The 16,401-nt window shown below is 42.6% G+C and overlaps 1 protein-coding gene across 7 annotated transcripts in view; it reads left to right on the top strand.

The window, feature by feature from the left end:
• Positions 1–16,401, top strand: part of LOC138753173 (nesprin-2-like) — a 93,584-nt gene that overhangs the window by 19,194 nt on the left and 57,989 nt on the right. For 6 of the 7 annotated variants that reach the window (XM_069915797.1, XM_069915799.1, XM_069915796.1 and 3 more), the window contains 3 exons: positions 9,238–10,381; positions 13,237–13,356; positions 15,529–15,654. In XM_069915797.1, the coding sequence (XP_069771898.1) occupies positions 9,238–10,381; positions 13,237–13,356; positions 15,529–15,654 (1,390 nt within the window). The remainder of the gene's footprint in view (positions 1–9,237; positions 10,382–13,236; positions 13,357–15,528; positions 15,655–16,401) is intronic. The other variant, XM_069915795.1, reaches the window with a different exon arrangement.

Here is a 16,401-nt window from a genome sequence, read left to right as displayed (position 1 = left end):
TGGGAATACAGGTACATAATTCCCTGAAAGTGGCTTCACAGGTGGACAGGGTTGTAAAGAGAGCTTTTTGCATCTTGGCCTTCATAAATCAAAGTACCGAGTACAGGAGTTGGGATGTTATGATAAAGTTTTTTTTAAAATTTTTTATTTTTCACACCATAAACCACATTAACCATGATACACACTTTTTCCTTTTCACACATATACAGTGCCATTTTCTCCCTCCCCTCCTCCCATCCCACCCTCCCTACCTCCCCCCTCCCGTCCATTTAAGGTATAAACTCTAGGATACATTAAACCAGTCAGACAATGTTGTCATTCAATAAAAATACACCAGAAATTCTACTGAGTCCATTCTTTTCATTTCCTTTTCCTTCCGTTAACTTAGGTAATGATTGTCCCCGGTAGGTTTTCGCTATTGTATTTAATGTAAGGCTCCCATATTTGTTTGAATATTTCAATATTATTTCTAAAACTATATATTATTTTTTCTAATGGAATATATTTATTCATTTCTATATACCATTGTTGTATTTTCAAATTATCTTCCAATTTCCAGGTTGACATAATACATTTTTTTGCTACGGCTAGAGCTATCTTAACAAATCTTTTTTGTGCATCCTCCAAATCAATTCCAAATTCTTTATTTTTTACGTTACTTAGGAGGAAGATCTCTGGATTCTTTGGTATATTATTTTCTGTTATTTTATTTAATATCTGATTTAGATCTTCCCAAAATTTTTTTACTTTCTCACATGTCCAGATTGCATGAATTGTTGTTCCCATTTCTTTTTTACATCGAAAACATCTATCAGATATTGTTGGGTCCCATTTATTTAACTTTTGAGGTGTAATGTATAGCCTGTGTATCCAGTTATATTGTATCATACGTAACCTCATATTTATTGTATTTCTCATCGTTCCGGAGCATAACTTCTCCCATGTTTCCTTTTTTATCTTTATATTTAAATCTTGTTCCCATTTTTGTTTAGTTTTACCATTTGTTTCCTCATTCTCCTTTTCTTGCAGTTTAATATACATATTTGTTATAAATCTTTTGATTAACATTGTATCTGTAATCACATATTCAAGGTTACTTCCCTCTGGCAAACTCAAACTGCTTCCTAATTTATCCTTCAAGTAGGATCTCAATTGGTAATATGCCAGCGCTGTATCTCCAGTTATATTGTACTTATCTTTCATTTGTTCAAAGGATAAGAATCTATTTCCTGAAAAACAATTTTCTATTCTTTTAATCCCTTTTTTTTCCCATTCTCGAAAGGAAAGGTTATCTATTGTAAAAGGGAGTAACTTGTTTTGCGTCAATATTAGTTTTGGTAATTGATAATTTGTTTTATTTCTTTCTACATGAATCTTCTTCCAAATATTGAGGAGATGATGTAATACTGGAGAACTTCTATGTTGTACCAATTTTTCATCCCATTTATATAATATGTGTTCAGGTATCTTTTCCCCTATTTTATCTCATTCTAATCTCGTCCAATCTGGCTTTTCCCTTGTTTGATAAAAATCTGATAGGTATCTTAATTGTGCGGCTCTATAATAATTTTTAAAGTTTGGCAGTTGTAAGCCTCCTTGTTTATACCATTCTGTTAATTTATCTAGTGCTATCCTCGGTTTCCCCCCCTCTCCATAAAAATTTCCTTATTATTTTCTTTAACTCCTTGAAGAATTTCTCTGTCAGTTGTATTGGCAATGCCTGAAATAAGTATAATATCCTTGGAAAAATGTTCATTTTAATACAGTTTATCCTTCCTATTAGTGTTAGTGGTAAATCTTTCCAATGCTCTAAATCGTCCTGTAATTTTTTCATTAGTGGGTGATAATTGAGTTTATATAGTTGGCCGAGATTTTTGTTTATTTGTACACCTAGGTATCTTATTGCTTGCATTTGCCATCTAAATGGTGATTCCTTCTTAAATTTTGAGAAATCCGCATTATTCATAGGCATTGCTTCACTTTTATTGACGTTTATCTTGTAACCCGACACTTCTCCATATTCCTTCAATTTCTTATATAATTCTTTTATTGATAGTTCTGGTTCTGTTAAGTACACTATAACATCATCCGCAAATAAACTGATTTTATATTCCTTGTCTTTTATTTTTATTCCTTTTATATTATTATCTGTTCTTATCAATTCTGCTAGTGGTTCTATAGCTAACGCGAACAATAAGGGTGATAGTGGGCATCCCTGCCGTGTTGACCTGCTTAAGAGGGAAATGTTTGTATGTATTTTGATTGATATGGTTCACGGTGTGAAAAAAAAATGACAGATGGAATTTAATGCAGACGTGTGAGGTGTTGCATTTTGGAAGGACTAACCAAGAAAGGACAAACATGGTAAATAGTCGGGCATGAGGAGTGGGGTAGAACAGAGGGACCTGGGAATACAGGTACATAATTCCCTGAAAGTGGCTTCACAGGTGGACAGGGTTGTAAAGAGAGCTTTTTGCATCTTGGCCTTCATAAATCAAAGTACCGAGTACAGGAGTTGGGATGTTATGATAAAGTTTTTTTTAAAATTTTTTATTTTTCACACCATAAACCACATTAACCATGATACACACTTTTTCCTTTTCACACATATACAGTGCCATTTTCTCCCTCCCCTCCTCCCATCCCACCCTCCCTACCTCCCCCCTCCCGTCCATTTAAGGTATAAACTCTAGGATACATTAAACCAGTCAGACAATGTTGTCATTCAATAAAAATACACCAGAAATTCTACTGAGTCCATTCTTTTCATTTCCTTTTCCTTCCGTTAACTTAGGTAATGATTGTCCCCGGTAGGTTTTCGCTATTGTATTTAATGTAAGGCTCCCATATTTGTTTGAATATTTCAATATTATTTCTAAAACTATATATTATTTTTTCTAATGGAATATATTTATTCATTTCTATATACCATTGTTGTATTTTCAAATTATCTTCCAATTTCCAGGTTGACATAATACATTTTTTTGCTACGGCTAGAGCTATCTTAACAAATCTTTTTTGTGCATCCTCCAAATCAATTCCAAATTCTTTATTTTTTACGTTACTTAGGAGGAAGATCTCTGGATTCTTTGGTATATTATTTTCTGTTATTTTATTTAATATCTGATTTAGATCTTCCCAAAATTTTTTTACTTTCTCACATGTCCAGATTGCATGAATTGTTGTTCCCATTTCTTTTTTACATCGAAAACATCTATCAGATATTGTTGGGTCCCATTTATTTAACTTTTGAGGTGTAATGTATAGCCTGTGTATCCAGTTATATTGTATCATACGTAACCTCATATTTATTGTATTTCTCATCGTTCCGGAGCATAACTTCTCCCATGTTTCCTTTTTTATCTTTATATTTAAATCTTGTTCCCATTTTTGTTTAGTTTTACCATTTGTTTCCTCATTCTCCTTTTCTTGCAGTTTAATATACATATTTGTTATAAATCTTTTGATTAACATTGTATCTGTAATCACATATTCAAGGTTACTTCCCTCTGGCAAACTCAAACTGCTTCCTAATTTATCCTTCAAGTAGGATCTCAATTGGTAATATGCCAGCGCTGTATCTCCAGTTATATTGTACTTATCTTTCATTTGTTCAAAGGATAAGAATCTATTTCCTGAAAAACAATTTTCTATTCTTTTAATCCCTTTTTTTTCCCATTCTCGAAAGGAAAGGTTATCTATTGTAAAAGGGAGTAACTTGTTTTGCGTCAATATTAGTTTTGGTAATTGATAATTTGTTTTATTTCTTTCTACATGAATCTTCTTCCAAATATTGAGGAGATGATGTAATACTGGAGAACTTCTATGTTGTACCAATTTTTCATCCCATTTATATAATATGTGTTCAGGTATCTTTTCCCCTATTTTATCTCATTCTAATCTCGTCCAATCTGGCTTTTCCCTTGTTTGATAAAAATCTGATAGGTATCTTAATTGTGCGGCTCTATAATAATTTTTAAAGTTTGGCAGTTGTAAGCCTCCTTGTTTATACCATTCTGTTAATTTATCTAGTGCTATCCTCGGTTTCCCCCCCTCTCCATAAAAATTTCCTTATTATTTTCTTTAACTCCTTGAAGAATTTCTCTGTCAGTTGTATTGGCAATGCCTGAAATAAGTATAATATCCTTGGAAAAATGTTCATTTTAATACAGTTTATCCTTCCTATTAGTGTTAGTGGTAAATCTTTCCAATGCTCTAAATCGTCCTGTAATTTTTTCATTAGTGGGTGATAATTGAGTTTATATAGTTGGCCGAGATTTTTGTTTATTTGTACACCTCGGTATCTTATTGCTTGCATTTGCCATCTAAATGGTGATTCCTTCTTAAATTTTGAGAAATCCGCATTATTCATAGGCATTGCTTCACTTTTATTGACGTTTATCTTGTAACCCGACACTTCTCCATATTCCTTCAATTTCTTATATAATTCTTTTATTGATAGTTCTGGTTCTGTTAAGTACACTATAACATCATCCGCAAATAAACTGATTTTATATTCCTTGTCTTTTATTTTTATTCCTTTTATATTATTATCTGTTCTTATCAATTCTGCTAGTGGTTCTATAGCTAACGCAAACAATAAAGGTGATAGTGGGCATCCCTGTCGTGTTGACCTGCTTAAGTTAAATTGTTTTGATACATGTCCATTTACTGTCACTTTCGCTAATGGTCCCTTATATAATGCTTTAATCCAATTAATATACTTCTCCGGTAAACTGAATTTTTGCAATACTTTGAACAAATAATTCCATTCTACTCTGTCAAAGGCCTTCTCTGCGTCTAAATCAACTGCTACTGTTGGCGCTTTACTCCCTTCTACTGCATGAATTAAGTTAATAAATTTACAAATATTGTCTGTTGTGCGTCTTTTTTTGATAAATCCAGTTTGGTCTAGATTTACCATTTCCGGTACATACTCTGCTAATCTGTTTGCTAATAATTTAGCTATTATCTTATAATCTGTGTTAAGTAAAGATATTGGTCGATATGACGCTGGTGTGAGTGGATCTTTCCCTTGCTTTAGTATAACTGTAATTATTGCTGTTTTACATGAATCTGGTAAGCTTTGCGTTTTATCAATCTGGTTGATTACTTCCAGGAGGGGCGGAATTAATAAGTCTTTAAATGTTTTATAGAAATCTATTGGGAATCCATCCTCTCCTGGTGTCTTATTATTTGGTAATTTTTTTATTATCTCTTGTATTTCTACTATTCCAAATGGTTCTGTTAATTTATTTTGTTCCTCTATTTGTAGTTTCGGTAGTTCAATTTTAGTCAGAAATTCATCTATTTTCCCTTCTTTCCCTTCGTTTTCAGTTCGGTATAATTGTTCATAGAATTCTCTAAAGTTTTCCTTAATTTCTTTTGGATTATATGTAATTTGTTTGTCTTTTTTCCTTGATGCCAATACCATTTTCTTAGCTTGTTCTGTCTTAAGCTGCCATGCTAGGATTTTGTGCGTTTTTTCACCTAGTTCATAATATTTGTTTTGTCTTCATTATATTCTTCTCCACCTTGTATGTTTGTAATGTTTCATATTTTATTTTTTTATTCGCCAATTCTCTTCTTTTAGTAATATCTTCCTTCATTGCTAATTCTTTTTCTATATTTACTATTTCCCTTTCCAACTGCTCTGTTTCCTGATTATAGTCCTTCTTCATCTTGGTTACATAACTTATTATTTGCCCCCTGATGAACGCTTTCATTGCATCCCATAGTATAAACTTATCTTTCACTGATTCCGTATTTATTTCAAAATACATTTAAATTTGTTTTTCAATAAATTCTCTAAAATCCTGCCTTTTAAGTAACATGGGGTTTAATCTCCATCTATACATTCTTGGAGGGATGTCCTCTAACTTTATTGTCAATATTAAGGGTGAATGGTCCGATAATATTCTAGCTTTATATTCTGTTTTTCTTACTCTATCTTGCATACGAGCTGATAACAAAAATAGGTCTATTCTTGAGTATGTTTTATGTCTAGCCGAGTAAAATGAATATTCCTTTTCCTTTGGGTGTTGTTTCCTCCATATATCCAAAAGTTGCATTTCTTCCATCGATTTAATTATAAATTTGGTTACTTTGTTCTTTCTGTTAATTTTTTTCCCAGTTTTGTCCATATTTGAATCCAAATTCAGGTTAAAATCCCCTCCTATTAATATGTTCCCTTGCGTATCTGCTATCTTCAAAAAGGTATCTTGCATAAACTTTTGATCTTCTTCGTTAGGTGAATATACATTGAGTAGATTCCAAAACTCCGAATATATCTGACATTTTATCATTACATATCTCCCTGCTGGATCTATTATTTCCTCTTCTATTTTAAATGGCACATTTTTACTAATTAATATAGCTACTCCTCTTGATTTTGAATTATACGACGCTGCTGTTACATGTCCTATCCAATCTCTCTTTAATTTCTTATGCTCCAATTCAGTTAACTGTGTTTCTTGCACAAATGCTATATCAATTTTTTCTTTTTTCAGTAAATTTAGCAGTTTCTTCCTTTTAATTTGGTTATGTATTCCATTAATATTTAAAGTCATATAGTTCAACGAAGCCATTTTATACTTTGTTTATCTTCCCTTTCTGTTTCTCCATCATTACCTTTCCTTCTTATCCATTTCTGTTTTCTTGTTTTGAATCCTTTATAAGACAACATTCCTAAAACATCAAACATTTTCCTTATTCTCCTATTTAAAACTTCTTTAGCCCCAATCTCCCCTTCCCCTCCTGAGTTGTCCTTTATCCCTTGTCGGACAACCACATCTCCCCTCTCCATTTGGATTTGCGAATCCACTCGCAAGCGTCAACTGATTTTGCAGTGACCGCTATTTCCCCTCACCCCGCCCCCCCCAGAAAAGATTGCACTTTTCATATGTGACAAAGGTCACTCTTTTAATTCCCTCCTTATTCTCCCTATTCCTTTTCCTTCCCTTATTAATTCTTGTCTATACTATCTATATTTTCCTCTAAATACGGAACATTCATGTATGCACATTGTACATATACACACATATACCTCTTTACCCACATACATATAAATCGTGGTCATTTTTACTCTTATTACATGTCTTCACCTCTCTGTTTGTTTTGTAGTTGTTCTGCAAATTTCCTTGCTTCCTCTGGATCCGAGAATAGTTTTTTTTCCATAAGATCGTTTTCGATGTTTTGAACTCCTTCCTCCTCTTCAGGAGTTCAAAACTTGTGTCTTTTTAGTTTGCAGTCTTTTGTACTCTCGTTACACGTCTTCATCCCTCCGTCTATTTTGTAATTGTTCTGCAAATTTTCGTGCTTCCTCTGGATCTGAGAATAGTCTGTTTTGTTGTCCTGGAATAAATATTTTCAATACCGCTGGATGCTTTAGTATAAATTTATACGCTTTCTTCCATAAAATCGCCTTTGCTGTATTGAACTCCTTTCTCTTCTTCAGGAGTTCAAAACTTATATCTGGATAAATGTACCCAGTGGCTTGTTGCCCTCTCTTACTTTTTCCATTGTCTTCTCCAGTACCTTTTGTCTTGTAGTATATCTTAGGAATTTTACTAAAATAGATCTTGGTTTTTGTTGTGATTGTGGTTTAAAGGCTAATGCTCTATGTGCCCTTTCTATTTCCATTTCTTGCTGTAGTTCTGGACATCCTAGGGTCTTAGGGATCCACTCTTTTATAAACTCTCTCATATTCTTGCCTTCTTCATCTTCCTTAAGGCCCACTATCTTTATGTTATTTCTTCTGTTATAATTTTCCATTATATCTATTTTCTGAGCTAACAGTTCTTGTGTCTCTATAACTTTTTTATTAGATTCCTCTAATTTCTTTTTTAAGTCCTCTACCTCCATTTCTGCTGCTACTGCCCGCTCTTCCATCTTGTCCATTCTCTTTCCCATTTCTGTTAAGGTCATATCTATTTTATTCATTTTCTCTTCTGTATTGTTTATTCTTCTTCTTAAATCATTAAATTCTTGCGCTTGCCATTCTTTAAATGACTCCATGTATTCTTTAATAAGAGAAAGTATATCCTTTATCTTGCCTTTCTTTTCTTCTTCTATTTCACTGTACTCTTCCTCTTCTTCTTCCTCTGGGTTGGCCATCTGTTGTTTCTTTGTTGCCCTTTTCTTCTCTTCTTTCTTGTTTTCGTTGTCTTCTGTGTTCTCTTCTTGCTGCAGGTGTTCTGCAGCTGTCGTTGCCGGCTGTGGAGATCGACTCCCCAGCTGGTCCCCCCTCCCGTCGGTGTGTTTTTTTGCATGCGCATCGCACATGCGTGACTCCTCGCGCATGTGCGGTTGCGCACTTTTACTCGGCTCAGCGAGCAATTTTTGTAGTCCACTTTCTGCCGACCTGAGGGAGCGGGTTTCTCTCTCCACCGCGGGCCTCTTCGAACAGGTAAGGCCTTTTCCTTCATCTTCCGTTGTCTTCTCTTCCTCTCTTCTTACCGTTGGTTTCGACTTTTCTTTTTTCGTCGCCATCTTCTTTCCACCTTTATATTCACTTTACTTTGATTTTTATTTCTGTGCCTTTGTGTTTTGCTTTGTTTTTTCTGACTTTTCTGGAGAGGGCTGGAGTTCACCGTCCGGCCACTACTCCATCACGTGACTTCCCCTGTTATGATAAAGTTGAACAAGACATTGATGAGACCAAATTTGGAGAATTGTGTGCAGTTTTGGTCATCGAACTACAGGAAAGATATCAATAGGATAGAAAGAGTGCAGAGAAGATTTACTAGGATGTTGCCCGGACTTCAGGTACTGAGTTACAGGGAAAGGTTAAACAAGTTGGGACTTTATTCCCTGGACCATAGAAGAATGATGGGAGATTAGATAGAGTTATTTAAAATTATGAAGGGAACAGACAGAGGGAAGATGAGATACAAACAGAGGACATGGGTTAAGGGTGAAAGGGGAATGTTTAGCGGGAAATTCTTCACACAGAGAGTGGTGGGGGTGTGGGACGAGGGGGTGGTATGGTTGGCCCAATGCTATTACAGCACCAGCGATCGGGACTGGGTTTCGAATCCCCCACTCTTTGTAGTTTGTACGTTCTCTCCATGTCCCTACACCCCCTCCAGCCCCCTCACCCTCCTCCATGTTGCCTCTCCACCCCTGCTACCCCTCCATGTCCCACCCCCTCCAGCCCCCTCACCCTCCTCCCCGTTGCCCCTCCACCCCTCCCCCCTCCTGCTTCGGGACATTGTTGATGAGCATATTCATTTACAGGGGTCCCGACTGTCTGAGGGTCAGTGAGCGGCCACAGGACGTATTGCAGTTGGTCCGGACTGGGACAGAGCAGAATCACAATCCGGGGATCAAGGTCTCTGCATCAGCCATGTCCAACCATGGAGGGGATGGGCATCCAGATGGTCAGGATTGCAGTAGACCCCTGGATGGACAGGAAGGGAGTGGACCCCTGGACGGACAGGAAGTAAAGGGAGCACCCACCTCCAGGACCATCCCACCTGCCCTTGAGACTAGTGGAGTGCCCAGGATGGCAATGGGCGACCCCGGTTGGTGGTCTGGACAGGCTCCTGGGGACGTCCTGGACGCTGGACCGGGGGGAGACCCTGTTGGGGAGATCGGCCCAGACCCCCTCCCTGGAGGACAAGAGTGGGGGTCCGTAGTGGGGCTTGGAGACCAGGTTGCGGAAGATTCTGCAGGGGAGTGGGGGTCTGGAGTGAGGTTCGGGGATCAGGCTGCGGAAGGTTCCGCAGGGGAGGAGTGTGGGTCTGCAGTGCGGCTTGGGGAACAGGCTCCAGAAGGTTCCAGAGCAGCCTGGGGACTCGGAGTGGGGGAAGGCAGCTTTTCAGGGATGGACCCCATCCATGTGGCTGGGAACTGTCCAATCGCCATTCGAGCTCAGATTCATGGCCAATGTGGGAGCGAGGGGTCTCAGCCACTGGCCGGGGGGAGGGAGCGAGAGCTGGTCGGCCATCCCCTCACATCGGGACCCCAGGCCCAGGGCCTGAGTCCGTGCAGAGAGGCCAGGCCAGCGGGCAGGCTCCAGTGGGGCCTAGGCCAGCCATCAGTTGATCCTCCATCACTGGCCGATGACCCTTCCACGAGGGGCAGGGGGTATCAGCTCGAGGCAGGTCAGAGCAGGGATGGGGATGGAGATGTCATTAACGACACGGTGAGCCTGTTCCCCAGGGACAGGGGAGTGGGCACTCTCCCGCACAGCACACCAAGTCCGCCATCAGACCGCCCATCTACCATGGAGCTTACAGCACCTCCGCACAGCACCAACTCATCCATGGCACAGAGATGGTCCACTCCCAACTGGAGCCAGCCACCAATGGACAGTAGTCACGTGACCAACACCCCAGCCAGAGAGGAGTCTGGGAAATCAATGGTGAGGCCACCCCAGGTAAATGATGGTGGTAACTGGGGGAAGCCCCCACTAACATCAGTAACCAGTCTGCTTCTTGGTCTCGATCGGGACATCTGGGGCAACTGACAAAATAAGATAGAGGTGCAGTAGGCCATTCAGCCCATCAAGTCTCTCCCACCATTCCATCATGAGCCAATCCATTCTCTCACTCAGCCCCACTCCCTTGCCTTCTCCCCTTTGACACTGACTATTTAGATACCTATCAATCTCTGCCTTAAATACACCCAATGGGCCAGCCACCACAGCTGTCCGAGGAAGCAAATTTCAGAGGTTCACTGCATTCCTCCGCATCTCTGTTTTAAATGGACGCCCTTCAATCCTGAAATTGGGCCCCTTGTCCTAGACTGTCCCACCGTGGGAAATACAGAAAGAACACAAAACACTAAAGTACAGGTCCTTCAGCCCATAATGTTATTCTGGCCCATGTATACCAACCAAAAAATAACCAAATGCTCCCTACCCATAACCCGCTATTGTATCCAAATGCCTGTTAAATGCCCCTATTGTTCCAGCCTCCACCACCGTCCCCAGCAAAGCATTCCAGGACCCCACAACTCTCAGTGTAAAAAACATTCCCCTGACGTCTTCCCTAAACTTGCCTCCCTTCATTTTGTACATGTCCTCTGGTGTTTGCTGATCCTGCCCTGGGAAACAGGCACTGGCCGTCCACCTTATCTATGCCTCTCAAAATCTTGTCAACCTCTATCAAGTTTCCTCTCATCCTTCTACGCTCCAAAGAGGAAAGTCCCAGCTCTACTAACCTTGCCTCATGAGACACGTTCTCCAATCCAGGCAACATTACACAGCTTCCACATCCTTCTTATAATGTGGTGACCAAAACTCAACACAATATTCAAAGTCTGGTCTCACCAGAGGTTTGTAGAGTTGCAACATGACCTTTCGACTCTTGAACTCAATTCCCCGTTAATGAAGCCCAGTATCCTACAGGCCTTTGTAACTATCCTATCAACCTCTGCGGTGACCTTAAGAGATGTATGGATTTGCACCCTAAGGTCCCTCTGTTCATCCACACTCTTAAGTAACCGACCATTAACCCTCTACTCACCTTTCTGGTTTGTCCTTCCATACACTTATCCGGATTGAACTCCACCTGCCAGTTTTCTCCCCAAATCTGCATCCTGTCTATATCCTTGTGTAAACTTCAACAATCTTCAGCTCCAACCCCAACTCCTCCAACCTTTGTATCATCTGCAAACTTACTGACCCATCTTTCTGCCTTTTCATCCAGGTCATTTATAAAATTCACAAAGAGCAGGGGTCCCAGAACAGATCCTTCCGCTAGTCACTGACCTCCAGGCAGAAAACTTTCCTTCCACTACTACTCTCTGCTTTCTTCCGACAGGCCAATTTTTTAATCCACAAGGCCAAGGTTCCACTGATCCTGAGCCTCATGACTTTCTGAATGAATCTCTCGTGGAGGATCTTGTCAAATGTCTTGCTAAAATCCATGTAGTCCACATCTACCGCCCGACCCTCATCAATTTCCTTTGTTACCTCCTCAAAACTCAATTAGACTCGTGAGGTCTGACCTTCCCTTCACAAAGCCCTGCTGACTATCCTTGAGTAGACTGGACTTCACCAAATGCTCATAGATCTTATCCTTAAGAATCTTCTCCATTACTTTACACATCCTTGATGTAAGACTCACTGGTCTATAATTCCCAGGATTCTCCCTATTACCTTTTATAACGAGATGACTACATTTGTGTTCTCCAATCCTCCGGCACCTCCCCTGTGGCTAAAGGTGATTCAAAGATCATAGCTACTGCCCCAGTTATCTCTTCCCTCCCTTCCCACAGCAGCCTGGGGTACATCGTGTCCGGCCCCAGGGACTTATCAATCTTGATGATTTTAAGAAGATCCAAAACTTCCTATTCCTTAATCTCCACAATGTCCAGGACACCGGCCCGTTCAATTCAACCTCACCGTGATCAAGGTCCTTTTCTCTTGTGAATACTGAAGCAAAGTATTCATTTAGGACCTCCCCAACCTCTTCCGCCTCCAGCCACATGTTGCCTCCTTTATCGGCCCCACCTTCATTCTCATCATCCTTCTGTTCTTCGCAAATGCATAGAACACCCCGGGGTTCTCCTTAATCCTACAAGCCAAGGCTTCTCATGCTCCCTTTGAGCTCTCTGGTCATTTCCTAACCTCCTTCCTGGCTACCATATATTTCTCATGAGCCCTACCTGTTTCCTCCTTCCTATAACTAATGTTTGCTTCTTTCTTCCTCTTGACCAGTTGCCTGACCTGTTTCATCAGCCATGATTCCCTTTTCCCACCATCTTCTCCCTGTTCCAGTGGGACAAACCTATCCTGAACCCAGTACAAGTGGTCCCTAAACTCCCTCCACGTTACCTCTGTGTTCTCATTCTTAAGCATCTGTTTCCAATTTACTCTCGCTAGTTCCTGCCTCATCCCATCATAATTAGTGGGGAGGGGGGTGAAAGGAGGGGGTGGACGAGAAGGGGGAAGGAGAGGGTGGACGAGTAGGGGGAAGGAGGGGCTGGACGAGTAGGGGGAAGGAGTGGAAGGAGGGGGTGGGGGAGGTAGAGGGTGGAGGAATGGGGAAGGAGGAGGTAAGAGAGTGGGGGAAGGAGGGGGTGAGGGAGTCGGGTGAAGGAGGGGTTAGGAAAGTGGGGATAAGGAGGGGGTGGGGGAGTGGGAATGGAAGGAGGGAATGGGGGTGTGGGGGGGAGGAGGAATTGGGGGAGTGGATGCCAGGTGAAGTGTTGGGGATGAGCAAGGGGGGGGGGGTTGCAGATCTGTTGCCTACATCCAGCAGACACAAGCCCTGTTTGCCATCGCAGGTGGTGGGATCTGGTTGTTACCCTGGGGACAGAGACCTGCAGCCCCCCACGGACGGTGAACAGGAGCAGAACGAGTGCAGTGATGATGAGGTGACACCCACAACAGAAGACCTGCCGCAGGTAACGCAGACGGTCATCTGTCCTAAACATGGTCCATCTACGCTGAACACGGTCCGTCTTCCCTGGGGTGGATGGGTGGGTGAGGGTGTTGTGGGGGTGGAAAGGGGTGGGGGTAGGGGGGGTGGGGTGCTGTTTGCTGTTCCTGCCCTGGGAAACAGGCGCTGGCCTTCCACCCTATCTATGCCTCTTTCAAGTCTCCTTTCATCCTTCTACGCTCCAAAGAGAAAAGTCCCAGCTCTGCTAACCTGGCCTCATAAGATTTATTTCCCAATCCAGGCAACACCCTGGTAAACCTCCTCTGACCCCTCTCCATAGTTTCCACATCCTTCCTATAATGAGGTGACCAGAACTGAACACAATATTCTAAGTGTGGTCTCACCAGAGATTTGTAGAACTGCAACATGACCTCTCGACCCCTGAACTCAATCCCCCTATTAATGAAGCCCAGCCCCCCATGGACCTTCTTACCTATCCTATCAACCTGTGCAGCGACCTTGAGGGATGTATGGATTTTTACCCCAAGGTCCCTCTGTTCATCAACAGTAACCGACCATTAACCCTGTCCTCAGCCTTCTGTTTGGTCCTTCCAAAATGTGTCGCCTCACACTTATCCGGATTGAACTCCATCTGCCTCTTTTCTGCCCAACATCCTGTCTATATCCTTGTGTAACCTTCAACAACTTTCAGCTCCATCCACAACTCCTCCAACCTTCGTGTCATCCGCAAACTTACTGACCCATCCTTCCGCCTCTTCATCCAAGTCATTTATAAAAATCACAAAGAGCAGGCGTTCCAGAACAGATCCCTGCGACTCTCCACTAGTCACCGACCTCCAGGCAGAAAACTTTCCTTCCACTATTACTTTCTGCTTTCGTCCTACAGGCCAATTTTTTATCCACACAGTCAAGGTTCCACTGATCCTGATTGAGCCTCATGACTTTCTGGATGAGTCTCTTGTAGGGGAACCTTGTCAAATACCTTGCTAAAATACATGTAGTCCACATAAACCCGACCTTCATCAATTTCTTTTGTTACCTTCTCAAAACACTCAATTAGACTCATGAGGCCCAACCTTCCCTTCGCAAAGCCCTACTGACTATCCTTGAGTAGACTGGACAACTCCAAAGGCTCGTAGATCCTGTCCTTAAGAATCCTCTCGATTACTTTACACACCCTTGACGTAAGACTCACTGGTCTATAATTCCCAGGATTCTCCCCATTACCTTTTTTAAACAAGGGGACTACATTATTCTGTTCTCCAATCCTCCGGCACCTCCCCTACGCCCAAAGAGGATTCAAAGATCATAGCTACTTCCCCAGCTATCTCTTCCCTCCCTTCCCACAGCAGCCTGGTGCAGCCTGGGGACTCATTCATGTTTTTAAGAAGATCTAAAACTTCCTCTTCCTTAATCTCCACAATGTCCAGCACACAGGCCTGTTCAATTTTGACCTCACCGTGATCAAGGTCCTTTTCTCTTGTGAATACTGATGCAAAGTATTCAATTAGGACCTCCCCAAACTCCTCCGCCTCCAGGCACATGTTGCCTCCTTTATCGGCCCCACCTTCATTCTCATCATCCTTCTGTTCTTCGCAAATGCATAGAACACCCCGGGGTTCTCCTTAATCCTACAAGCCAAGGTTTCTCATGCTTCCTTCGAGCTCTCTGGTCATTTCCTAACCTCCTTCCTGGCTACCATATATTTCTCATGAGCCCTTCCTGTTTCCTGCTTCCTAGATCTAATGTTTGCTTCCTTCATCCTCTTGACCAGTTGCCTGACCTGTTTCATCAGCCACGGTTCCCTTTTCCTTCCATCTTTTCCCTGTTCCAGTGGGACAAACCTATCCTGAACCCAGTACAAGTGGTCCCTAAACTCCCTCCACGTTACCTCTGTGCTTTCACCCTTAAACATCTGTTTCCAATTTATTCTTGCTGGCTCCTGCCTCATCCCATCATAATTAGTGAGGGGGGAAGAAGGGGGTGGGGGAAGGAGGGGGTAGGGGAGTGGGGTTGGAAGGAGGTGGTGAGGGACTGGGGGAGGTAAGAGGGGGTGGTGGTGTGGATGGGAAGGATGGGGTGGGGGCCAGGTGAAGTGTTGGGAACGGGCAAGGGGGGGGGACCTGCAGATCTGCTGCCTACATCCAGCAGACACAAGCCCTGTTTACCTTCGCAGGGGGTGGGATCTGGTTGTTACCCTGGGTGCGGAGACCAGCAGCCACCCACGGACGATGAACAGGAGCAAAACGAACTGGAGTGCAGTGATGACGAGGTGACTCCCACAACAGAAGACCTGCCGCAGGTAACGCAGACGGTCTTCTGTCCTAAACTCGCCCATCTGACCTGAATAGGCCTGTCTACCCTGAACACATCCCGTCTGACCTGAACACACCCATCTGACCTGAACACGATCTGTCTGTGCTGAACACATCCTGTCTGACCTGAACAGGCCTGTCTGCCCTGAACACGTCCCGTCTGCTCTGAACATGTCCCGTCTGCTCTGAACACGCCCATCTGACCTGAACACATCCCGTCTGTCCTGAACACGTCCCGTCTGTCCTGAGCACGTCCCGTCTGACCTGAACACGCCCGTCTGCCCTGAACACGTCCCGTCTGACCTGAACACGCCCGTCTGCCCTGAACACGTCCCTTCTGACCTGAACACACCCGTCTGCCCTGAACACGCCCATCTGCTCTGAACACGGCCCGTCTAATCTGAACACGTTCCGTCTGCTCTGAACACGTCCTGTCTGACCTGAACAGGCCTGTCTACCCTGAACACGTCCCGTCTGACCTGAACACTTCCCGTCTGACCTGAACATGTCCCGTCTGACCTGAACAGGCCCGTCTGCCCTGAACACATCCCGTCTGCCCTGAACACGCCCGTCTGCCCTGAACACGTCCCGTCTACCCTGAACACGGTCCGTCTGCCCTGAACATGCCCGTCTGATCTGAACATGTCCCGTCTGCCCTGAACACGCCCGTCTGCTCTGAACACGTCCCATCTGCCCTGAACACACCCGTCTGCCCTGAACGTGGCCTGTCTACC

Source organism: Narcine bancroftii, chromosome 2, assembly GCF_036971445.1.
Source record: "Narcine bancroftii isolate sNarBan1 chromosome 2, sNarBan1.hap1, whole genome shotgun sequence".
NCBI lineage: Eukaryota > Metazoa > Chordata > Chondrichthyes > Torpediniformes > Narcinidae > Narcine > Narcine bancroftii.
The sequence above is the reverse complement of the archived record's forward strand: the minus strand, read 5'-3'. Positions and strand labels throughout refer to the sequence as shown.